Source organism: Corticium candelabrum, chromosome 1 (assembly GCF_963422355.1).
Source record: "Corticium candelabrum chromosome 1, ooCorCand1.1, whole genome shotgun sequence".
Taxonomy (NCBI): Eukaryota; Metazoa; Porifera; class Homoscleromorpha; order Homosclerophorida; family Plakinidae; genus Corticium; species Corticium candelabrum.
The window spans coordinates 10,615,335-10,641,369 of record NC_085085.1 but is presented as its reverse complement, the minus strand read 5'-3'; the positions used below and the strand labels follow the sequence as shown (position 1 = coordinate 10,641,369).

General features: G+C 39.3%; 1 protein-coding gene across 5 annotated transcripts; it reads right to left on the bottom strand.

Annotated features, from left to right (window-relative positions):
- On the bottom strand, positions 1 to 26,026 carry LOC134197549 (cytosolic purine 5'-nucleotidase-like). 5 transcript variants are annotated; one of them, XM_062666898.1, is made up of 24 exons: positions 25,903 to 26,026; positions 25,746 to 25,819; positions 23,320 to 23,396; positions 23,220 to 23,260; positions 22,934 to 22,973; positions 22,813 to 22,868; positions 21,444 to 21,483; positions 20,802 to 20,850; positions 17,847 to 17,904; positions 17,618 to 17,711; positions 16,824 to 16,877; positions 16,729 to 16,754; positions 16,613 to 16,673; positions 16,509 to 16,553; positions 15,058 to 15,165; positions 14,934 to 15,000; positions 9,553 to 9,596; positions 9,426 to 9,493; positions 5,795 to 5,853; positions 2,794 to 2,845; positions 2,674 to 2,734; positions 2,552 to 2,612; positions 573 to 691; positions 1 to 510 (listed from the first exon to the last, which is right to left on the bottom strand). In XM_062666898.1, exons 1-24 carry the CDS (start codon positions 25,953 to 25,955, stop codon positions 253 to 255), a joined length of 1,665 nt encoding a protein of 554 aa, XP_062522882.1. In that variant the 5' UTR covers positions 25,956 to 26,026; the 3' UTR covers positions 1 to 252. The 5 variants fall into 5 exon arrangements, 4 of the variants coding, with proteins under 4 accessions (XP_062522882.1, XP_062522890.1, XP_062522898.1 ...); XR_009972672.1 differs by having other exon boundaries at positions 369 to 510; positions 573 to 662; XM_062666906.1 differs by lacking the exons at positions 25,746 to 25,819; positions 25,903 to 26,026 and having other exon boundaries at positions 23,315 to 23,331.
- Positions 26,027 to 26,035: the final 9 nt, after the last annotated feature.

The window sequence follows — 26,035 nt, the reverse complement described above, 5'->3', positions numbered from 1 at the left end:
TTTCTAACCAATAAATATTTCCTTGCTTGAATAAACGCAAAGGTGAGGTGAGTTTGGTAGCAAAGGTCACGTGACCACAAATAAGAAAAATGTTAGCCAAGCACCCGCAACTTAAACGATGTTGTTGGTCATCAGGTTGACAGCTAAACAGTTCTAGCAAGAATAGCAAGTCTATCTACTTAATTAAAGCATACATAATCCCAAGCACATATCTATGGCTAGATAAAATTTCAGGCAGGAGATCTGTGGTATTCATGACGTCTGTGTGACATCACCATCAAATTCATCAAGACTTGCCATTCTTGTAAACTGATTCTCCTCATCATCCATATCATGAGTAAATGACTGATAGTGGAGCAACTTAGCTTTTCTGCTTGTGTCAGGTGTGCTAGTAGGTGGTTTGTAGTCGTTCTCTCTCGGTGGACTTGCAGCTTTTCCCACGTCCTCATTAGCAGTCAGCAAGTCTTGCATCGAGTGGTGTTCATGTTCAACGACAGTTTCATGAGGCATCTTAAACACAGCACCAGAATATGACAACAATGTACGTGAAAGGGAAATTGACAGAGACCAACCAACTGTGCTTTGGCCCTAAAGAAATAGCTGAACGGATAGTTGATCAAATTGAGAGGAGAGCTAGAGTAGAGGTCTGCATAGCGCATGGCCTGCATCGCAAAAAAAGTCTGACGTGTTCCTAGTAAAAATGGTATCTGTACAATTAAAATGCAACTTATATTCACTGTTTGCAAATGTTTCTAAAAGCAAGTTATCCGATATCAATATTAGCCAATGTAGAAATATGCATCAGTTCTCTGGTACCTATTTTCAACGTATAGAGGCAATCACGTCAAAGAACCCATTTTCAACTGGCTGTCTCACATTATATGCTTTCAACTATAGATAATCATTTATATGATATTTCAAAAAGTCAGACATTGCATTCAACTAACCGTGACACCAAAATGCACTACTAGTCTTCATAGTACATCAATGGTTTAGTAAATTCTGTTTTGGGCTCCAGATTGTCCACTTTGATTCATCCAATTGTAATTAATCTCAATTTTCAAGTTTCTTTATACTGTCATAAACTTTTAAAAATAAAATCAACTATTAAATGTTTATACATGCCAAACCTTAGAATTAGACATTTTTTCAATCTGAATAGAACAGTCTAGTGTAAAGAATGTCATCAATGCACCTGACAACAGTTACTGACTCGATGCCTACTATATAGTAAAATGACTGCAAAGAATTCTACCTCTATAGCATATACCAAGTGACATTTTTTGTGTCCATAATACATAGCATAAACCCTTGTCTTCACTAACTCTCTACTGTAGTTACCCTCAACCCTAAATTCTTGCAATTTAGAAGTAGAGTGAACTGTGTATATACATGTAAACCCCTCCTCTGAATTAAATCATAATAGACATTGCTACTGCAAGACTGCACAATCATAGCAGATCACAAAACCCTGCTGCCTACATGCAAGTTTCAGTGCAGAGGCAGTCTCGTGTGCTTTCAGTTCTATCTAAAAGAGGTACAAACTAAGCATGAATAACAAAACAATCTCTAGCAGTTTTGACCATCCCAAAATTTTCAAACTAAAAGCTGCCTTTTCTGACCAAATAAACAATAAATGAAACCCAGTCTTGCTAGATTCAGCAGTCTTTCATATGCATACTTCTTGTATCACATACTCATCATCCCTCTGCATATTTTACATTGCCTTGAGCAAAATTCACATGCTACATGTACATGCAGCTTTATGTCTGCCAATTCCCCACTAAACTAATAAGAGTTAGGTTTCTATTAGCTTAATGACAAACCAAAGTTTGCATGAGTCTTCTGTTGACAACATTGTAGACACTTCAACAGCTGGGTAGTTCATATTCCAGAGTTCTCATTCCAGAACAAGTGTAAGCAAATCTATGCTAAGGCATCAACACTTAGAGGTTTCCCTCTCACTACAGCAGCCTGCTCTTAGTAGCTATGAATATGATGGAAACTGCCATATACATGCAACTGTTTTGTATCTGATTCAAGTGGAAAGTACTAATGTTCTTGTTACATACAATGCCACAAAACAATTAGTTAGATGTACTTGCTCCCCAGCACAATGCACTATCAGACAGGTGTGCATCAGAGCTGTGATAATGTAAGGCACTTACTACTTTGAGGTCCTACCTACAAATTGCAAAGCAAACATAATAATCAGGGTGGTCACTCTACATAAGTGATGCCTACAGGAGTGGTCCCACACCCTTCAAGGTGGGTTGGCATTAGTGATTATGTCTCCATTGAATAGAGTGGACATTAAAAAATACTATACTTGAATAAGTTTTATATAAAAGAAATATTTGCTAGTGCGTTATAATAGTGCATCAAAGGCACCGTTTTGTTCCAGTCAACATACAGTCCAAAATACTTCAAACGTAACATAGAATATGTTCAAGATAACTACATTTCAGAGACCACCTGTCTAATGTGACCATGCACTTTCTCCTATGTGCTACCCAACTGTACCTTGAGTGCTAGAAATCACAAATCTTACCACTACGAAATATGCTCCCAAGTTTGGTGGATTGTCTTTGATCAATAGAAAATACCAGCTCCTACTCACATGTGAAATAACCAAATGCGATACGTATCATCCACAGCTACAAATTTCATTACTTTCATTCTACGCAAGTACGATGTAATATTGGGGCAGATTTCATGGTGTGAATCCAAGTCTCTAGAAGAGTAAACACATATGCTCAAAACCAACATCGCACATAACACCATCCAATGAACCTATAAACATCCTCCAGCTCATCTTCGACGAGAGCTAACTGGTTATACAAATCTGAAAATAAAGGTAAATATATTAAGTTCCAGTTTGTTCGTGAGTTTATCTTGTAACATAATATGTTGTATCAGTGTTTGCAAACTAAACACTGAGTTACCCTTTAGAATATAATAGAGAATGAGACACAAAAAAATCATTTACTACCTTGCAAGTTAAAAGTGTAGTGGAACAAGCATGACTAGTTGTTACGGTGTTTTAATTAATGACATTCACTTATTATCTACAGGTGGTTGCCATAACATAAACAGCTAATAAAAGCATTTGTCTTTAGTTACCAAGATAAAGTTCCTATTATCAAATAAAGGTCACCCTATTTCCTTTTAATAAGTAATCATCAGCATCCTGCAGTACAAATAACCGTTTCATAAGTCCTATTGAGTTAGAGTAGCATATCAGTGTATTAAAACACGACTTGTCTTGCCAACTCAGATACTTTATGACCCGACAAATCACAGTTTCCTAATTTAGTAGAGTACACTTCAAGCACCTGGCAACAGAAAATCACAAACAGTGATTATTGTGTACACACACTAAAGCTAAATATCAAAACTCATAAGCCATCTGCTGTGCCACACTCCACATCTAGAGAACTAACTGTCTGTAATATTACAGCAATGTCCTCAGCTAACTGTACTAGTACTGAGACTGAATATACCAGTCATTGAAACCTATGTACTGCATGATTTGTACCATGCAGTCAAGTTATACAGACGTCCTGCAATCTATAGTGAAATTAGTCACTTTCACCATGCAAATTGAGAGATATGCACCCAATAAGTGTACCTTATGTACTTCATTACAAATAGAATTCTAGTTTCAGCTTCTAGAGGTGTAATTTAGTTCTCTGGATTGTAGCTATTGCAAACTAATACTACGTTCACAATAGCATGGTTACAAACTGAGCCAAACCAGCCCTAAGCCAAACACCAAGGCAAACTCTGTTCACACAATGCTGCTACTAGTAGACAGCAAGCCAGGTCAGCCAGTGATTGCGTTTTCTGGCAGATTTCACATGTATTGTACAAATGTTCATACTATGTCAATCTTAGATTGGCAACATATTGCTTGCATTTCTTCTCGTTACAAAAATCAAATGCAAAAATTGGAATGGTGTTGAAAAGAGCCATGCAGCAAACAATTTCACAGGCTTAAGCTTGCTGTTCCTTCTATTTGAACCTGTATGCTGTCTTAGCCTCATAAATCAATGAGCTAAACAGTTTCATGTTTTGATCAGGTCATAACACTAGGCATGAGTAGCCTTCATGGTAGATTGGCTAGCATTCACTGAATTGAGCCAGCCCAGTGGAAAGATTAGTGGAGCTAGGTAGCCCAACATGACTTCCAGTATGGCTCTGGTCTACTTTCACACAAGGAAAATAGACTAACCCAACTTGGGCGTGTAAACTGAGCCAGCATGCTTGCAAGTGCTGGTCTGACCTCAAATAAGTTAAAACAACCCTGCATCAATCATCAGGTTAGAATTTGCTAAACCCTTGGCTGCTAAGGGAACAGCTGCTGCACACCTACTGGCACTTATAGGCAAGCACCCACAAGTAACTTAAAGACAAGCACCCACAAGCATGCAATATCTAAATGGCTCCAAGTAGCACCACTTGGAGACTACAGGTCATGCCCAATCTTGCACTTACAGTACTAAGAAACCACACGCAAGACTACCAGGTGTATAGTGTGCTGCTAATTACAATGACATCATAGTTGGAAGCTTTGACTTGACTCAATTAGTATAGTATGTACCCAAAATTACTACCCCACTGAGACTAGAGCCCCAGTAAAACCAGACAGTGCTTTTTACCTTATTGCCACCTAGAGATTCTGGTTACTAAACCAAGATAATAACCATCCAGTCAGCAGCTGAGATCTCTTGGTCAGTCTCTGTAATGAACTAATGATCTATGCAGGAGATAAACACAGAAGGAAGTTACTGTGGCGTACAATTACAACCCTATTGGCACTAGGTTAAGTGTCAAATCATAAAACCCCATAACTTGACAATGTGGTGTAATTATCTCACCCACAAGCAATCTGTACATCACATGAAGCTACAATGAAAAGCAAAATTTTTCCAACAACTGAACCAAAGCAGCGAGTTTAACAGTCACGGAAATAGATGCTTTACTTTCTAAATAGGTTGACAACTAAACATACTAAATTTATAGTTTTCAAAGCACAGAGCATTTTTGTAGAAACTACCTCTGATCAAATTACCACCAATAGGATCACATTCTGCCCAATACAAGATCAGTTTTACTACGATTAATTAGTCAGTGTGCTAATTCTACGTTGAAATAAAGTAGTGTAAAGTGCATGACAAGAAGTTACACTCAAGACAAATCAAGCAGTCTTGCAAAACCAGCTCCTCAAATAAGTACAACGGCTATTGTGAAAATGCCCACTGACAATAGTACAAGGAAAGCTTATATATACATTGCCTCTGAATTACACCAAATCTAGCTAAGTGTTGCATCTGTCTGCATAGCACCATTTCTTATCTTATAGCATAAACAAAATGAGAATAAATATAATAAGCACCTGGCCTAACCAACACAGCTTCATTTTGCCCAGTTTGTAATCATGGAATTACACTAAGTGACTGAGAAGTCATAACCAGAAAGTACTTGAGAACTGCTCTAAACCAGGAACACCATATTTCTAGCCGCGTCCTCAGACTCACGTGAGTCTGGCAGTGTCCGGTTCCCATATGACACTTTTGGGGAGGCTGAAAGTGTCATACAGAACCGGACACTGCCAGGCTCACATGAGTCTGGGGACGAGGCTACATATTCCCTGTAACATAACAGGTGTCTGGCAATAACACACAAATTAGGAAACCAACAAATCATAATCATCCACTCAGTTACATACACTTTAGGTGTACATTACTGTCTTCTCAGACAAAACCTTTTGTCCTTGCAACTGATTAAATACCTCTTCCATCTGTCAGCACTCCAAGATCTTCTTCCAGCTCTCTCACAACAAGATATGTCCTAGCCAAATCAGTTCGCAGTTAGACAGTGAAAAGTACCAATGATATCTAATAATAGCTATATAAGACTAACAGAGGAAGTCAACAGTCAACAATCTGTTCTCATACTAGCTTGTGTGACACCTACTGTCATTAATTTTAACATCTAAGCAACAGCTAACAGAAAGCACAACTATATCTTGCATGTATAAACCAAATTATCTACATATAGATACAAAAGTGTTTCAAATATAAATGATCTTAATGGAAGACCTTGGCTATCAGCACTGTCACGAAAAGTTACAAGTCACCGACGCATAACTATACTGTAATTTAGCTTCACAAGACTAACCTGTACACCCTTACATCCTATTTCCGGACTTCAAATATTCACACACACACACACACACACACACACACACACACATGCACACACACGCACACACATGCACGCACGCACACAAACACACACACACACACACACACACACACACACACACACACACACACACACACACACCATCCATCCATCCATCCATCCATTTACTGCTTGTGCTCCATGATCACCATGAGAGTACAGGAGATGCAGGCCAAAAACATCAAGTCTATACTGCTCCAGGTCTGTCACGACAAAAAAGCTGGTGACTATAAAGTCCTTGTTGTTTGAAAGTCTAATGACAAAACTGACATGGAATCCTTGAAGTGGTAGAATGACAACGTTGTTGACTAATCAAGCCTGCCTTGTTAAATGTCTGAAATGAGCAGCCAGGGTGGGTACAGTGTAGAAGACTCACAGCTTCTATGAGTCGTTGTTCACACAATCGTTCTCTGCCATCCCCGAGGCACTTCTCTTTGCCTTCTGCTTTCTTGTTGAAATGACCTGCACTATGTTTGATGATGGAGTGCCAAGAGTTGCGCTCTTCAGCTTTTCTCCATCCAGGATTCCAACAAGTTACACTGTTTGAGGTCACCAGACACAACATCATTCCAACGACACTTCTGTCCACCAACATTGCGCTTGCAGCCAACAGGAGCAGACACAAGAAGCTGCTTGGGTAAGCAATCATTGGACATCCTTGAGAGATGCCCAAGAAAATGGAGACAACGTTGTAAGAGAATCGATGAGATCCTTTGCTGTTTGGCTATCTTGCGTATCGTAGTATGACATTCCCATTGTGTCTTCCTTGTCCACCTCATCTCCGTCAAACAACGAGTTGCCTATTACCCTTTCTGAAGAGGAGATCAAATCAGCCATCTCCCAGTTAAGATGGGGAAAAGCATCTGGTGTAGATGGAATCTCCTTAGAGATGCTCAGTTTAGGTGAGGATGTGACTATTCATTGGATAAAATCTATCTTTGATGTCATTGGGCGACAGAATTAGTTCCGGTGGACTGGCAAAGTCAACTTCTTGTGTCCCTGCACAAACAAGGAAGCTGTACCATCTGTGACAACTACAGTGGTATTGTCCTTTTAAACATACCTGGTAAGGTGTTTGCCAAACCTATCCTAAATAAACTCAAGCCCAGAGCAGAACAACTTCTCTATAAAAGCCAGTGTGGTTTCCATTGTAGTAGAGGCTGTGCCGACCAACTTTTTTCTCTTTGGCTATTGATGGAGAGCACAAGAATATCATCATCCCATCTATGCTTGTTTTATTGATTTAAAAAAGGCATATGATTTGGTCAACCATGAAGCTCTTTGGCACATCCTTCACTATTCATATCAATTGCCTCCCAAGTTGCTGGCCATTATTCGTGCCCTGCACGAGAATTCCAGGGCTGCAGTAAAGGCTTAAGGGAAGGTATCAGACAAGTTCCCTGTCACCAATGGTGTTCGGCAAGGCTGTGTGTTAGCCTTATTCAATCTCTACTTTTGCTGTTGCCATTCACATGGCTCTGGATAAGCGCACATGAAGGAGGTAAGAATGCATAGCCTAACAAAATCATGTAAAACAATTGATTTTGTTTGTCCCAATGCAACAAATTGAACTTTTTACATATTACCACCTTATTTTCTCAATAATGTATCAAAATGTCATTACTCTCCCAAAGACAACCAATAGCTACAATCTAAATTAACTCGTTTTGTACACTTCACATACACCACTAATATGTACATAACTCTAAGTACAGTGTTGTAAGATTGTGTTCAGTTATTCTGTTTTTGTCGATCAGTCTCTCTCTGTTGACTATTCAAGGATGTCGCTGGACCTTCAAAATTATGGAGACCAGTTGCTAGGGTTTAATGTTCATGAGACCTTTTCTATCATCTAAGAGGCCACATCTACTAATAATAGGGAGGCTGTGGTCAATGCGTAGCAATGCCACTGGAGTATTCAAAATTGACTTTTACTCAATGACAGCATCATTGCACTACACCATTTCCAGATCAAATTCCAAAGTATTCAGTTCAACGTCATGTCAGATCAAACGTGCTTTTGTCACTTCAAGTTCCATCTCGTCGACGTCAATTCAAATTTGTTAGTACAGCAGCCATATCAATTTGGCATTATAGCAAACTAAATTCAAGTTCTTTCCAATTCCCACTACTATATCAAAACCAATTGGTTCTCCATCACTTCAAATTCGTAAGATGTCAGTTCAAACTTTCACAGACCTCAGTGTGCATACAGTTCATATTCACTACATAAGTAGCTCGACTCTGCCAATCCACCCTTCATTCTCACCTAGGATGTCATTGTGCAACAAGTACCTAGTGCCGTCATCATCATTGTTGTATGCAAACATCTTAGGTGAGAATGAAGGGTGAATTGACAAAGTCCAACCACTTATTGCTATGAATATGAAATGCATGCAAACTGGTTTATGTGAAAGCTTGAATTGACATCTCATAAATTGAAGTGATAGGAGAACAAAGTTGTTTGATATATATTGTGAATTTGAAGTGTTAAAGCAAGGAACTTGATTTAATGTCATGCCAAATTGATTTGACTACTGACGGCCAATTTTGGTATGACTTCTAACAAATTTGAATTGACATATAAGATGCAACTTAAAGTGACTACCAGCACATTTGATCTGACATAACCAATATAATAATGCGCCAAAGCGACCAACTGACAGTGTCTGTTACCAAAGTTGCGTCATTCTGTAAACGTCTGTGTCACTGAAGTAGAGTCAGTTGATGCCATCACGGTAACTGGTGTGGAGTTTTCCACAGTCTCAGCTAGAATGAAATTAAAGCAACTACTTGTGAATTTGATCTGGAAATGATGTAAGTAGCCTCAATCATGCTAGTTTGTCTAGGAGAGCAATAGTTTATACTACTGCACAGTACTTCTAAGCCTGCTGTACTGTTGCCTAAGCCAAAATCACTCATCATCTGCTACTACATTCTCATTTCATTGTCTTCTGCAGTGATCGTGTCATTCCTTCTTCAAAACTCTATCTTGAATCAGCACTAGTGTTTTTCGCATTGCATGTCTATCAACACATGGATATCACAAGCTCTAGTGAAAGCAGCTACTAAGCCTTTAAGATGTAAAGAACTGAAGCCAATAACATTAAAGCATCTTATATTCAAGGTTGGTTTCAATTGCAAAATACAACACAGAAATGTGTATCATAACAAACCTCCAACCATGCTGCTTCTTTGACTTCAGAATGTCTCCAAATATGTGATCACCAATATATAGAACATCCTATAATAATAAGTGACTTACAAGATGTTCTGTTTAGCAAGAACATAATATTATAGCACTTCTCCCACGGCACCAATCATTTCACAAAATGTCTCTGAATCTCCTAAAGTACACAAAAAAACTACAGCATCAAATAGCAGTACAGTACACCATTTGCAAGACAAAAGAACAACAGAAAAACATCTATACACATCAAACCATAAATAATAACTAAACACAGCCATACGGAATAACTAAATACAGTCTACCATTGCAAACACAGACACACAAGGTTTTTTGAAAACTGCATAAACTAAGGTCTACCCACTGCATAGTAGTGTACTACTTCGACCTATGCAAATCCAAGTCTTACATAAAAGTGGTACAGATAAAGTGACCGATGATTTGCTTAGAAACATTATTCCAACCGCAAGCTACTCCTCAAGTTGTTGTTCATCCTGACATGGCAGTTCATACTATATGAGCAGATGCATGTACACTATCAGACAGAAAGCAACTGATGGACAACTAGACAGAAACCCTATATCATTTGTGATGTTGAATACGTGTATATGTGTACCGTATTATCGTGCATAAAAGTGCATGTCCTTATATGTGAAATTGGGCTTTTTCAGGAATAGGGCAAGTTGATAGAGATACAAGTGCATGCACCTAAGTGACCAACCCAAATTCGTATGATTGACTGCTGGATTAAGTAGAACTATGGTAAAGCTGACACGTCAAACGTACTACTCTATGTTAAATAGCGTTTTCTTAAAGTCACTAGTAAGTGGTCATGTCATTGTCTTAATCAATAATGTCGGCATCGTCATTGTCGTCATCATCGCCGCCGCTGGAACTGCACTTATCTTCAGGTGGGAAGCCCTTCTGTAAAAGCTGATGTAATTAAGAGTGTAACATAGAATTTTCCGGTTGTACACCACAATTAACGATGCCACACCCAACAAATGATTTAGCGATAAGATTTCTCTATCTATTGGCTTCCAGCAGTCGTCAACCCATTGTGCTACTTGAAGGTGGCTGGCAGATTTCCTTCAGCCACTTTCCGTAAAGCAACTCGTGCCACTTGGATCTGCCACTTGCGTCTCATTTCAGCTTTAATAAAGGGTTTGTTCCAGTGTACATCACGGGGTTGCAAAAGAGCTGTCATACCTGCTGGAATGAGCACAGCGGTGAACAGACAACACTGGTTTCTGAAGATGACTACAATGCCTGTCGTACATGATCATCGCAGGAGCTTGAAACAGAGAATTCGGACTCTTTCTCCAGACTTGAGCAAGCCAGACTAGAAATGGTTCCCTTGTCATGGATCCACCTGTTGAGACCTGAATAACCACACTGCAGGGAAATTCTCCTTTGGACATCTTTTTAGTCTTTTAAAAATTATCATTGGAGGTAGTTTTGTGCTGTCGATAAGACCTGCTAGTACCACTATGTAACATAGTTTCTCTTTTCTGGTTGTTTTCGATCTGACTGCTTTAACTTCGCAGAAATCTATTGTGCGCTTGGAGGGCATGTCGAACCACTTGGGTGTTTCATCTACGTTTCCAATGATAGATATTTTTGCACTCATCCAAAAACAACTTTGCTTGCTCGATGGAATTAGAAGGAATCTTTTGCCCTTGCATAATGATAACTCGGGTGGAAAGCTTGTGCTGTTTCAGAAACCAATCAAGCCAGCCATTTGATGCAAAGAACTTGCCTTCCAGACTTTCTTCATAACTTTCTTGGTACAGTTTCAATGCCTTGTTTTCACAGCTCTTCCATCAACTGTGACGTGCTCTGTATCACGACAAGTTTGAATCAACTCAAACAAATTGTTCTGGAAATCGGGCAGCTGACAAACCATCAGGAGCATGGCAGACTAGTCTTCTGCGCTTCCTAGCCGGAAAATCTTTTGCATCTGAGATTTCTTTCAGTTCTTCTTTGTTGGTCTCATCGTTGAATTAGCTTTCGATGCAAACCATGAAGCTTTGCAGTCTGTGATACATGGCCACCTCTAGCATCGAGGCTAGCCAGAACTTGTCGCTAAACTCTACAGTGTAGGATTTATGACATGCAGCCATGATAATGCCAAAGAATGAAACTTCAGATGCCACACTGGTACTAGCAATGCGCATGATTACAATCATCGTCACGGCAACATCACGGGATCAGCTGATACATAGGCCTCATACGTACTATATGCACAGTACCCCGAGGTATAGGTGCACTGATTTATAACACTCACATAGAGACACATGTGATATGGTGTGTTACTGTGCTGGTGGGATAATGACTCACTCACTGTCTTACTGATAAAGAGGCTTTTGATTTGTTTCTGTTTGTCGTCGTGTTTAGAAATGCTTGGTTTGCTATTGATATTAGTTTGCTAGTTATTCCAACGACTTATACATTGAGACATGCACAGGCCAGACAATATTATGTTCCTGCATGAACGCAACTGCAGCTCTTGGCAACATAGCCACTAGCCATGGCGCAGATTACAAATCTAGACTTTGAGTCCATGACCCAAGTTACCAGCTACTACACGGCAACTAGTAGCATCCTAACACTAAACAACAATTGCACACTACGTCAACTGAAACCACAATCTCCCACATTGCACATCAAAGTCGATAGGGATCAGTATAAGACAATTCTATTGAGGACAATCCACTTTCCAACTTGGCCACCTGGTGTGCCATGTTACATAACAAGGAGCTTTGAATTCAGGGCACCAAGAAGACTGAAAACCAGGGGCATAACTTCTGAGAAGTTCAAGAGGGTGACGATGGTTGCACCTCCCTCTCAAGACCATTCTAGCACATTCTTATGAGACAACAGCCTTAGCTCAAGATGACTATAGTTCCGGCATGCAAACCGAGTCGTAGGTATCCGGGAACAAACAGACAGACAGATAGATAGAGGTTATGTGCGATTAGGACAGCAGACTTGCTTAGTTGTGTTGTATGTAGATTTCAATGTTGAAGATATATGTATTGGACAGACAGACAGACAGACAGACAGAGACAGACAGACAGACAGACAGACAGAATGGATAGCAATAAAACTGACACAAAAATGCATTCAATTCTGCTAGCAGACATCGTTTAATTCAGAATTTGTCAGCATTTTTTCCTGAGCTATCAAGTCATGTTTTCCAGATGTATGGGTCTCCAAGCTCCCGATTTTCATGCAAGGCATATCGTCAGTATTCATTTCATCAGAGGAAGGGGTCCACCAAGGAGATACCTTGAGCCCTGCTCTTTCCGCTACAGCAATTCACCCAGTTTTGAAGGAATTGCAAAGTACCATCCTAGGATTCATCTCCTTGCTTATCTGGATGATGTATTCCTATTGGGTTCATCAGAAGATATTTGGTCTGCATTTCATGATCTCAAGAATAGCTTCTCTGCTCTGGTGCTTGATTTTGCTGATCACAACTGTGAGATCTTCTGAAGTCCGTCTGCCACTGCTGTTGTTCGTGACACTGCTCAAATTCCTGTCAAGTTTGAAGGTTGCCTCTTCCTAGGAACTCCAACTGGAACATCGTCTTATGTTAATTCTGTTTGTTGTGACATGGCTCAGTCTGGATCCAACTTGTGTAACCAGCTCTTGAAATTGGATGATGCCCAGGCTGCCAACCCATTGCTACGTAAGTGTCAAGTTCCAAGACTGACCTTCTGGTCCCAGCCACAACTATTCATGATTCACAAACACAGTCAACCGTTAGTCGTCTTATTCAATATGGGAGGATTCGGCTTGACATCTTTAGCATCTGTTTCTCACCCTGCATTTGTGGTGTCTTGGGTACATGCAGCTGTCGAATTGCCCTTTCGTTTTCAATCTATATTACCATCTATCAATAGTTTTGTCAAATCATCAGATGGTCCAATTGGTAGGGTTTGTCTGAATGTCTCCTGGATGACATGTCTTTCAGCAATTGTTTGTTGGGAGTTGGTAAGTTGCAGTTTCAGCTTTCCAAACACCAAGCTTGAGTAAATTCAGAGAATTGTTTGTCCAGTGCTGCTACAGCACGTGACGCTGCATGACTGAGATCTGTCTGGGGCAAGAGTGCAGGTGCCTGGTTGTCTGCCTTACCAACCGATCAAGAGTTTGCACTCTCTACTTACAATTTTCGTTTGGCGACTCTTCTTTGTCTGGGGATGCCCATTCCTCTGTCTGATTGGTCGGGATCATGTAAATGTGGCGCTCAGCTGGACAACAGTGGTTATCACTTGCTGACATGCAAAACAGGTGGAGGGCCAGTTTGGTCCAATAACACCACTGCTGCTACTTGGGGAGATTGCCTTCAAGACGTACACGCACACTTGAAGCGAGAACCAAGACATATTCATTCTAGCTCTGATTGTAGACCCGATCTTGTGATGTTTGAGTCAGCTTCAGGGGCTAATGTCAAATTAGATATTGCACTAGCTCACCCTTGGAGCTCAGATACCTTCCCCAAGTCAGTTGAGATTGATGGAGCAGCAGCCAAGCGGCAAGAAGAGAGAAAGCACCCCAGATACAAGAGAGAACTCCTGGTGGCACGTCTCTTTCCCTGATTCCTTTGGTCTTGGAGCTCTATGGAAGATGAGGCAAAAAGGCGTGAAAGTTTCTTCAAAAGTTGGCAGAGATGAATTGGTCGACCCAATCCTCCAGAGTTCTTAGATTTTTGGAGGAAAAGTTTTGCAATCCAACTGCAAAGATGTAATTTCAGTGCCATCAGAAGAAAAGCGTTGGCACTCTGTGCAACTAAAGAATTTAAACTGGACTCTAGCACCACCCAGTTGTCAGCTATTAGTTGGCTGAAAGCTGGGTAGTAGAACAATTTTTTAGCTGCTATGTGTACACATATGTGTATTTTCATGTAGCTTGCAAACTTTACTTTTTTGCCTTTTGCTGATATGTATTATAGTTTGATGTTTGAAATATATGTATTGACAGACAGACAGACAAACAGACAGACAGGCAGACAAAGACTTGTACTGTACGCATTTTTATCATTTCATTTGTGCTTTTGTAGCCAACAGAGAAACACTATGCAAGAATAGTGCTTGCCTATTAAGCGAAACAACTCTCTTTCAGATTTGTATCCAGATTTCAGATGTGTTCAGTCTATATTCCTTCAGTGATTAGTCCTCTATCTTCCAGGAAAGTATCTACAGGTTATCCTTCAGTCATCATAAGGAGTCCAACACATACTCTTTAAATTTGCACTGTCTCCATTGCAATTCACTCAACTCTGTCCAACATTCCAGCTAACAATCTACTACACAGTTGCTAGTGTACCTAGACAAGTGTTCTAGTTGGCCCAATTACTGCTGCCCGATCTTTGAGTCAAGCAACATTTTCTAAGTGCATAATGTACATTTTATAATTTTTATGCAAATGAACAAAATTGTGCTTTAACTGCCAACACTGCTTGCAAACATGTATTTTCCAACTGTTTACTAACCTCCAGAATAGATAGAGCCTTGTTGTATTTTGCCTAAAAACACACCCATTCCTGGTTTTCCTGTAGTCTGATACAGCAAACAGTAGTCAGTGTGTGTGGAAATATGAGCTGCATATCTGAAAACCTCATTTATTTGTCGAAGAGTTGTCCCTCCTTCAAAGTACACTGGTTTCTGAGCATCCACCACAACATAATCAAAATAGCTGGTCCACACTTTGCCACCAGTAGTTTCCTTGACAAAATAAAATGTTAATAAGCTTAGTTGCCTAAAGATGTTGCTTAGTCACTATTCACCTGCCAGCTGGACTAGTCTATGTTTGCTTTCTGTTCATGTAGTGTGCGTGTGTGATGTGATGTGTGTGTGTGTGTGTGTGTGTGTGTGTGTGTGTGTGTGTGTGTGTGTGTGTGTGTGTGTGTGTGTGTGTGTGTGTGTGTGTGTCGCATGCTCACATGCAATAGTAGTCCTGCCAAAAGTGTACAAGTGAGCTTTACAACTGAGGTTTGCAACTGAGTGTTTGTAGATCAAGTATATATTCTATTATTGAGTAACTAACTCTTGCATGTGCCTATTACGCTGTACCTACAGAAACGGAAAGCAAAATCAATAATCTCTGCCAAATACCTCTAGACTAAACAACACCCCTGCTTTACTACAGCCCTGTCCACAGTAGACCAGAATGGACTGCAATCGAATCGTGATCCTGTTGATCATGATCCGATCGGGTTAGCGAGCGTCCACACTGCACTTGAAAACGATACTTCTGCCTCTTTTCGGTATTACGTGACTGATAACCAATGTGTACGTGTGGGTTCTTTGCTTGTGGAAAGCATTGATACAGCAACGTAATGTGAGCGAGAACAAAGATGAGTGAGGAGGGTTAGATGTTTCGACTACACAAGTAGCACACTTGGAGATAACGGCAACTATTTCTAATTGGATTCAACTGATCATGATCAAACCATCTCCCGATGAGGATTGGATTTATCGCTATCGGATTGCGATCCAGTTGCCAGTGTGGACAGGGCTTAAGTTCGAAATATGTATGTTTGGTAGAGTACTTCATGATATCAGAGACCAAATGATAATAACAGTTCATCACAAAACAAGCACTTCAACTGGTTTTTGGTGTTCATTCATTGTTTTATATCATCATGTATGTATGTATCAGCAAAGTCCAACAATTATCAAATTATATCTCAATTAAAGTGTATGGAGGCATTGTGCATACAAGACATTACATCACTTCTCAATACTTACATACACTTGCCCTTGTTATGCATTTGCAAACAAAGAGAAACTAACTCGCTGCCTAAGCTCCATTACCACCTCCCTGCACTAACCTTTGCTTTGCTCTTAGATTTTCTTATAGAGTATTACAACTGAGTAAAGCTTGACATCAGAATGTTTTGTTTTTACATGAAAATATTCTATGCCTACCTACTCTTGATAACTTTGTTAGTAAACTGTAAAGTCTATCTCCCTGCCTAAATTGTCAATGATACAGCTAAATAGCTATGTTGCTTCTCATTCTATTGCAATTTGACATAGCACAATGATAAATAAACAATCATTACTTCTCTGGGCTCAGAATCTTCACTCAATAAGTAAGACAACACACTCTATAAACAATAACCAGTACATCTCTAACAGCATTGGCTGTATGTCAAAGCTATCTCACATCTGTATAATGGTAGTCGCTGTTGGTAAGCAGAAAAACTTTTCGACCATGAGTACGCAATCTACACACACAATTTAACTGATATTTCAGTAAATGAGAAAAGTGCAGCATCTAACCTCTTCAGCAGAATAGGGAGACGAGGCTACAAAGACAAACAAAAAACAAAGCAGATATAAAACATATTACCAGCCAACACAAATGATGGCATTACATCTTTCACCACATACTTTTCCACATTTTCCAGTGTACGAGCCTTTAGATGACCCTACACAATACACCACACCATCTTTATAAAATAAATTTCAAAGTGAAATGTATGCTTCGTCAACTACCATTAATACATTAATCAACATCAATTAAAGTTAATGAAAAAGAGACAAAACACAAGTTTACCATACTCAACTGAGTTATCCCCTTCTTTCCCCCAAGTCAAGTTGAATCATCTCTGACTTGACCAAGTAAATATTCACACGAGCTACCTAACACTTGCCTCATAAACAACAAACCTCTTCCAAACTTTCACACTTCTAAGCCATAAACGAAAATTAAAGTATAGGTAGTACTAAAACAATGGTCTTACGTTCTTTAGTGTTTGTAACATTACAACAATTTACAAGTGGCACTAGTAAACACCAAATTCTTGTAGCTAGTAATTGTTTACGAATCACAACATCCACACAGCATTATATCACTTGAAGAGAATAATAATCCCTCAGTTTTGTTATGTAGCAGCCATTCAATTTTAATAGCTTCTACATATAACACTAACAAAAAGAGGTATTGATAGTATTCCTGACACCACAGAATACGTACAATAATATGTTGTCAAATGTTGTACAGTTATGCAAGCCATAGTTGACAAACAACAAATTTACAATAAAGAGTAGAACATGTACAGACAGCTGTATCACAAAACCTGCCCAGACTGCATATACTTATTCTAAATATTCTAAAATGTCATCTACTATACAAAAAGCAGTCAATTCAGTACAAAAACTAACTTACTTCATTGTGAACCCAGTCCATGGCAGCTCTCAAATCCTGGTGCATGCTTTTGTAAGACACTAGCACATTTCCACATTCAACCCCGTTTTTTACTCTGCAACCAACAGCACTTGTTATACCTTGCTGGTTATAAGCAATAACAATAATGTACAAATACTAATACTACTACTAATTACCAATAATAACAATAATACCAATAACGGTGATACAAATGATAATATGAACTAACTTGGTATAGTCAGAATGAGAGTCAAAGTAGTTCACCAGTGCAGCAATAATGTATGTCTCTACAATAACAAACAGTGACCTCATTATACTGCATTACAATATAATTATGATAAATACATATATTTGCAGGTGGTAACACAAACCTGGGAATATCTACACACTGGCGTAGCGTGGTCCTCAAGTTTGGGAGAATAAATTAAACTGCAAACCACGCCCATTTGTACTTGCAAGGCCATGCCCAATTTTTTATGTTTTAATTTTTTGCTCACAGTTTGTAGACATGTAAGTAAAGAGTATCGATTTCAGGTTACAAATAAACTGCGGGACTGAGTGCCATCAGTGTGTGCAAAGGAGTGGAAAATTGGTACAGTCCGTGCCAAAAAGGTTTCAAGGCTCACTGCAATCATCAAATTAAATGGTATCTCGATGACAATAGAATCTCAAATACTAATTCAGTGCAAACTGGCATTGACCAATTTTAGCATTTCGCGTATGTAGCGAGCAATAGGTCTAGCTAGTTAGCTAGAATAACCTGAGCGCACAAAGTAGAGAATGTACGGAGTCCAAGCAAGTCGTTTCTAGTAGGTAGCAGAGCTGCTGGAGATTTCATTCTCCGGTCAATCGGGTTTTCGACCTTAAACTTACTTGAAAAATACTTGATGGATAGGCTTCTGCCTATTTGATGTGGTCTTCTTTGACTCTGCCATTGCCAGATAGCAAGCAAACGTCTTAAAGTGATGGAAATGCACACTTCACCTGTCCATGACTTCTCGACGCTGTTTATATCATACCGAAATGATGATGTGTATTATCAAAGAGAGTACTACTCTAAGATTAAGTGGACTGTTTAGTAACTTATAGATCTGCTTGAATCGGAGTGACATGCCCAAAATGTTTGGGAGCTACAGCCTCCCCAGCCTCCCCAGCCTCCCCCCTGATGCTATGCCAGTGATTTGCATAACTATGCTATACGACAATTGTAAAATTGGATAATTTGTTTGTATGAAACATTTCTTTCACTCACTCAATGGCCACTCCTTCTATGTACAGTAAATTAAAGGAACACTGTCCAGATGTGTGCCAGCTGGTGTCTCAGATACCGAATTGAAAAAATGTATAAATAAAAATCTTGAACTCAGAGAAATTTGCCACAACAATGCTGGAAGGATGTGATACGCTACCACAAACTACATTCTTACCACACAGAATTTGGACTCGTAAGATATTGCGAGTTAGGGCCGCGTACAAACAGTGATCACGAGAGATAGCTTATTTTACAGATCATGCACATGGAAATGTGTGAAAATGCTGTTGAAAAGTAAGTGTTCACAACGGTGGAAATATCGTATTCTGCAATGGCAAGCGAGTGGAAGCAGAACTGTAATACCAGGGCCATGACAATGTTTCTACGCAGAAGCTGTAAAGCTGAAAAGAATGCTCCCACGTTGACTGTGGTTCAATCTTCACATGTCCGTCGCACCTAGGCAACAATCGTGGTAGAAGTAAACTACGTGACGACTTAGCATCTAACACTAGCTAGAGTACTGGTACAATCCCATATCTACACATTCAGACTCTGTAAACTGAACTGCCTAGCGAAACACACAGCACTCTATTTCTTGACTCACAGCTTCCTGTTCCTGTCTATCTCGGACAATAAAAGGCGTGTCTTGAGTATGTGCGTAATATGGACAGTGTTCCTTTAGCCTTCAATGACTGTGTCTATTTTCAATGTGTGTCAACCCTTTAGATGCCATAAGTGGCTTTGAGCATACTCAGAACAAAATATCCAACCTCCTGACTACAGATGTTTAGAATATCACCTTATAGCCTTTTCACACAAGCTCCTTTCCAAACCAAGCTGATTCAAACCCCTCCCCCGTTCACAAGACATTCAGAAGAAGCAAGCCAGCTCACTTAGTAAGTAAGTGTGTCTCTTGCTACACACGCTACCTACGTACTGTCATATGTACATTAGAAACGCTCATGCTACCTTCCCTTGATCATGGATCGACTATAAGCTGCCCGGTATTTTCTCAATGGCCATTACAACAATAAAATGGTGAAGTATGCCAAAAAGATTAGTTGTGCAGTATCACTAAACGTATGACACGGCAAAAGGCTGGCTACGCAAGCATGACACAAAAGAGAGGTTGAGACTACAATACGGCTGTGGTTCAGCTCGGTCACCATTCACATAGTGAATGCAAGCCAAACTGTGCTGGCATGGCACTTTGAGGTGGGGCGTTCGAGTATAGCTTGGCTTGGCTCAGCCCGCATTCACATAATCTTTCAAAAGCAACTTGACCCATGCTGACCTGATTGGCCTGTGTGCATGAGTGACACTCAACATGTATAGAAGGAAGTCTCAGTTCATTTTTCTACACAACACATGCAGACATCAGTACAATAAAACCTCACAAATCCGCACCTTGCTAATCCGCACCTTGCTAATCCACACCTCGCTAATCCATACCTCGCTAATCCAAATTACCTTTAGCGCCCTACCTTGAATACCCAGATCCTACTAGGCCGCCTCATCCGGGTTGCTATAACAAGCGGTTATCTAGTATACAGCAAATGCGTGTCTCTGAAAATTTTAAATCCTGACTGGCACATTATTTAGAAGCATGTAGTCATTAAAGCTGTGTCCTTTACCACAAACACGAGATGTACATACAGACATACGTACATGCGCCAGTGGTCTGGGTGTCCTAGGCAAGGTCCAGACCTCTAAGTCTATGCGCTTTCTGCATTTTGATAATCCCAACAACTTCACTAATCTGAACAGGGCTTGGCACGAGGCTGTTTGGATTAGCAAGGTTCTACCATAATACAAAAACTTGTAAATTTAATAAGGCCTGAAGTCAGGAATTGTTAGTGTTTTATTAGAATTAACGTTAATTTACCATTCCAATAATATAAACAAAAACATATAAATCATGTAAATCAGCACCTGGTAGGTTGAAAAGAGTGTTCAAAACAAAATACCGATGATCTGAAGCCTGCAACCCATAAAAACAGTTTGCAGCATCACACACATGCACAAACACACCCACACCCAGACACACCCATATAACATGCAAACAGACAGACAGACAGACAGACAGACAAGTACAGCAAAGACACACGGTGGAGGTTCTCCTTGCTTGATTCCCTTGGTTTTCGAACATTATGGACGTTAGGGGAATAGTGGATAGAACTTTCTCCACCAGATCTCACTAAGATCACATAATGAAGATGGAAAGCTGAATTTGACTGAATTTAAAACATACTGGCAGTGAATACTGTCAATAACATTACAACGAAGCAATAGTAGTGTTTTTGCTAGAAAGATCGACACAATAATTTGTAGTAATGACTTTGTAGATGATAGCAACAAACATCAGATGGCTGTTCATTAGAGTTTCTTCTACGACCGCTATGGTCGTTTATCTTCAATTCTTAGCATTTTATGTAGCCTTTTCTGTATTAGCGTTGATGTTTTCAATAAATGTTCTTTGACAGACAGACAGACAGACAGAAGACTGTAAACAGACAGTAAGACAGAAACAGACAGAAAGACAAGTGTAGTTTACAGATAACCACTAACCATTACCTGGACTGTTTTGTTTGGGTACAGCTCTCTGACTTGCGTACTATACAAACAAATACCACATATTAATACAGTGGTCCCTCCTGATTGTGACCACCCCCAAAAGCCTTGATTGTAAATCAAAGATGGTTGCTCACAGAGGTGCATATGTATTTATTTGTATACATTCTACTGGTCTGTGCATGACAAATCTTGAGAGAGACTACTGTAGTAATTTCCAGGATTGTGACCGCCCTTGAAACCGTCTTGCACTGGTCTTAAAGTCTGAAGTAGACTTGATTTTAGTTAAAACGTATTGCGCAAGATAGTAATAGTTTAGGACCAGAGGCATCTGGTTGTAATGGAAAAGTTCCATAACTTTGGTGAGCTGTTACTGTTGGCAGAATCGATGCCTGATGCTGCCTGTGGTCCAGGTCTTTGTACCACAGTACACCTACTGTTAGCAACTTATGTAATGTCTAAGTGATTCCTTGAGGGTATCAGATATAAGTATGTGTCGGATGTCTACCTTTAACGACTTTTCTTGCAACCAAGCAACCCTGTCTGGAGTGTTCAGTTATGATACATTAAATTGGCATGGCCTTAGTATAAAATAACAAACCAGGGGCGTAGCTGCGATTCCATACAGGAAGTGTACTCTCACAGGTCTGGTAGTCTCAACATTCCAAACCAAAATCACACAAGTGTGTTGGTTGGAATTCAATGGCTAGGGTCGGGGTGCAGTATAAAGGACCGAGAAACACTTCTAAAAGTTGTGTCATTTATGTCTCCCTACTATATGTGCATAACATAGTCATAACCACATAGTATATATTATATATCATCGAAATCATGAAGGCCATATATAAATGTAGAAATCATGAAAAAAGGCCACAGGGTTATGGTACCCAATGAATCAACAGCAAAATATTGATAAAATAGACTTAATTAATAGTAAGAAATATATTACGCTTTCACAGTTTCAATTTCACAGGTTCTGTGCTTAGCAGCAAAGCAAATGCTTCCCAGACACTATGCAACGGCAGAGATTTCCTTTGTCGTGGAGCACTCATTCCACAAGGGTAATGTCACCACCTCAACTAACTTCAACTTGACCCGTATCTATGCAAAATGTGTTTCTGGGCAGTAACTTCAACACTAACATAAAAAGGCACCCTAATTATGTATACGTCAAGACTGCCCAGGTTGTTTCTTGCTTATCCTGCAAGCAGCGCCAAACAAGGACAGTAAGAAAGGTTAGACCATCTCGTAGACCCGATCTTGTAAAGAGATATCACAAAGTAAGAAGATGGGGTTATACTAGGACAAAATAATCCCCAGCTAAGCCACTGCAAACAGACCGCATCTTCCATTAGTAGATAAACTAACGTACCTAGGTACAAGCTCAAATCCATGATAACACACAAGTATGTTGCCAAACTGGTCAACCTACAAAACAAAGCACAGTCATAAACTTCCTTCTACTGTAGTAGAGATTACAATATGTAGCTCACTTTAAGCAGGTTGCCAAAATCTTTGTCAAAAAACATTCCACTAATAAAGAAAAGAATTACCGTTATTCTACAGATTCATTGCACTACTCATAACTTTGCACATCTATATACACTTATGCTCAAGTATGTTGGCTCATCTAAACAGTTTTGCATCAAAATGTCATGTCAGTCTATTTGAATGCACACAAATTTGCCTACCTGCTTGCCTGTCATGCTTTCCATTATACTAACCAACAGTGTAACAAATATACAATCTCTGACACTACAAAAGAATCTACCAACGTACCGGCAAGCAAATTTGTGATCATATTTCAAATCTTGCAGCTCCTGTTGGTAATATCAATGTTAGCAATAACACAAATAATTGTTAAAACTGTATACCAAACCGAAGGATAACCAATGTCTATCAATCGTTCTACGACCAACTGCACATTCATCTCTTCATATTGTGGGGACTTGTAGTCTGTGACAACAAAAACATAGTACACACACATACGAAACACAATGCACACATAAATACTGATTTAAAACTTAATAATGATTAGCTCTCTTGTTTACTTTGTCGTTTGACTCAGTGATATATAACGCAAGTTAACAAGTCCAAAAGATGTGTTATATTTCCTCATGTACATTAACTAAAATTCTATTTCGAATTACAAACTAATTACTTTCTAAATGTTTATCCTCAGCTATCTCTTTAGGTTCATTCAATTCAAAGTAGTCAGATATTTTGGATCTCCTTTTACTGACATCACCGATAGGACCCGGTGCTCAATACACTTTCTCAAAACCACCTGTTGATTAGCGCATTGCCAACGTATGAGTTGACAGTGTCCCATTGTGCATGTTATATGATGCGTGATAAAGCATGAGTTCAACACATAACCACTCCTACAACAGCAAAAATAATGTCTACAACGTGCCATCCTATGCATTTATAAATCCATCTTTTGTTATGACAAAATGGACACACTTTAGAAAGTAGAGTGAGTGCCGTGGCTGGGAAAACCCCTGTGTAATACTTAATTTGTTAGCTGCAGGTTCCTCCAGAATATACAAGACCACCAATTTAATGAATCAACAATTTCACGCTAATCAGCAAATATGCCAAGACTCCCTTGTAAACAAGAAAGAGAGGCATAAAAATCCTGTGCTTCTTGTATAATTTAATTAAGAAGGCTTACAAAAAAACAAATACACAAAATGCAACAAATATAAATGCCATATTCCAGATTTTACCAAATCTGCAATAAAATCAATATATTAACATTTCAAAACTTTTGATAACCATCAGAAATTCAAAATTCATATTTGAAAAGTACAATTTCAGCACAAGTATACACCAAAAAGCTGGTAAAGATGTGAGTAATTCATAGGTATATGTTTGTCTAGTTGAAGACATTGTCATGTTTTCATACTGACTAAACAAAACAAGGAAAGTACACCACATGACAATGAGGACAAGGGTAAATATAATATGTCTTGACAGCATGTACACACAGTGCAATGAAAAATCACATTATCCTAAAGGTACTGTTCTACTGATGTCAAATCTTGTACAGTAGAGCTAGAATACATGATACTGTGTGATTACAAGTATTATTGATAACACATGATCAAGTGTGATAACACATCTCAAGACAATACATAATACCCAAGAGATAGTATTGGTCAGAAAGAAAAGAACAGACTGACTGTGATGGTTAGCAAAATCCAAGCATTCACCAAATTTATTTAATCTCCTAGCATCATGATAAATCTAGAATGATGCATACCGGTAGTCTGTGGTGTGTGCAGTTACTTACTGCTACCATAAAGTAATTTCATGAATTTAAAATAAAACTACAGTCACCCTACCCCTATAACGATATCTCTGTTTCACGCTACCATATCGTTATAAGGGTAATATTGTTATAGAGGTAAAGCAATCTGAACCACTGTCTGTGCACAAGTTCTTACTCTAAACTATACTTAGTGACATTTAAATGTTCAAACTGTTTAGCCTAATTAATCACAGTACACTAGTCATTGATCCACTGGTCCAAGGTCGCTTGTTGATGATGAACAGAAGTAACCATTCTGTCTAATGAAGACTTGATTCCATCAGCTGCCTGCAGAAGTTCCTTGTTTTTTAGTCTCTAGATAGTTAAGTTCTGAGATAGGAAAGTGAAACGGCTCGAATATGGCAACGGGCATCTCGAAGAGTGATTACAGGAGGTCAATGTTGTCTACTGGGTCTTCCGAATCTCTCGCAGCAGCACTTAACTCCATGTTTGTTGCAATGCACATGCGCAGCTCGCATTTTTAAGTGCCTCGCAGTACTGTGTGCACTTTTAGCACATTAATATCAATAAACATCATTATACAACTACTGCAGACACGTTTCGTTCTAGCGGCAGAAATCAAAATAGGGGTAATATAGTTATAAAAATATCGTTATAGAGGTAAAGTTTTGTATTGTACGGTATCGGGAAATTTTGGTTTCAGCAGCTTCTATCGTAATAAAGGCAATATCGCTATAGAGGTTATCGTTATAGAGGTAGGGTGACTGTATTAATTGGCAAACTTTTGTAGTCCATCAGTTGTAGATTTTCCTTTCCCCATTAATTAATTAAATTCGCCAACGCATATAACATCAGTACACCTTTCTTCCTTATACATCTCAATTTTCTAACAGTACACATACCCATCTACATGCAAGAAAAGATGGTACATGTAAAGATACACGAAAGTACACCACACAAAGAAGCAGGGTACACATTATAGATGTCCCGGACATCCCGTACATACCAGTACAAGAGACTCTACCTACCTGCTAGTGTGTAGTCCATGTCGAATCCAAAGAATTTGATTTTTTGCATATTCAGACTTCTGTTCACATATACCCTGAAACGCAGTACAAAGTCCCCGACAGTGATCATCCACCTTCGTCGACACTAAACGGAGATAACATATCATCTCAGTCGCACCGACTTCTGGGTTCTCTCGTAGATCCACTAGACGACGTCGTTCTTATCGCCATGAGCACGAAACAAAAACTACAAGACGACCAAACACACAACACTGCAGTCAATGAACCGAGACAATAGATTGTAAAACCTA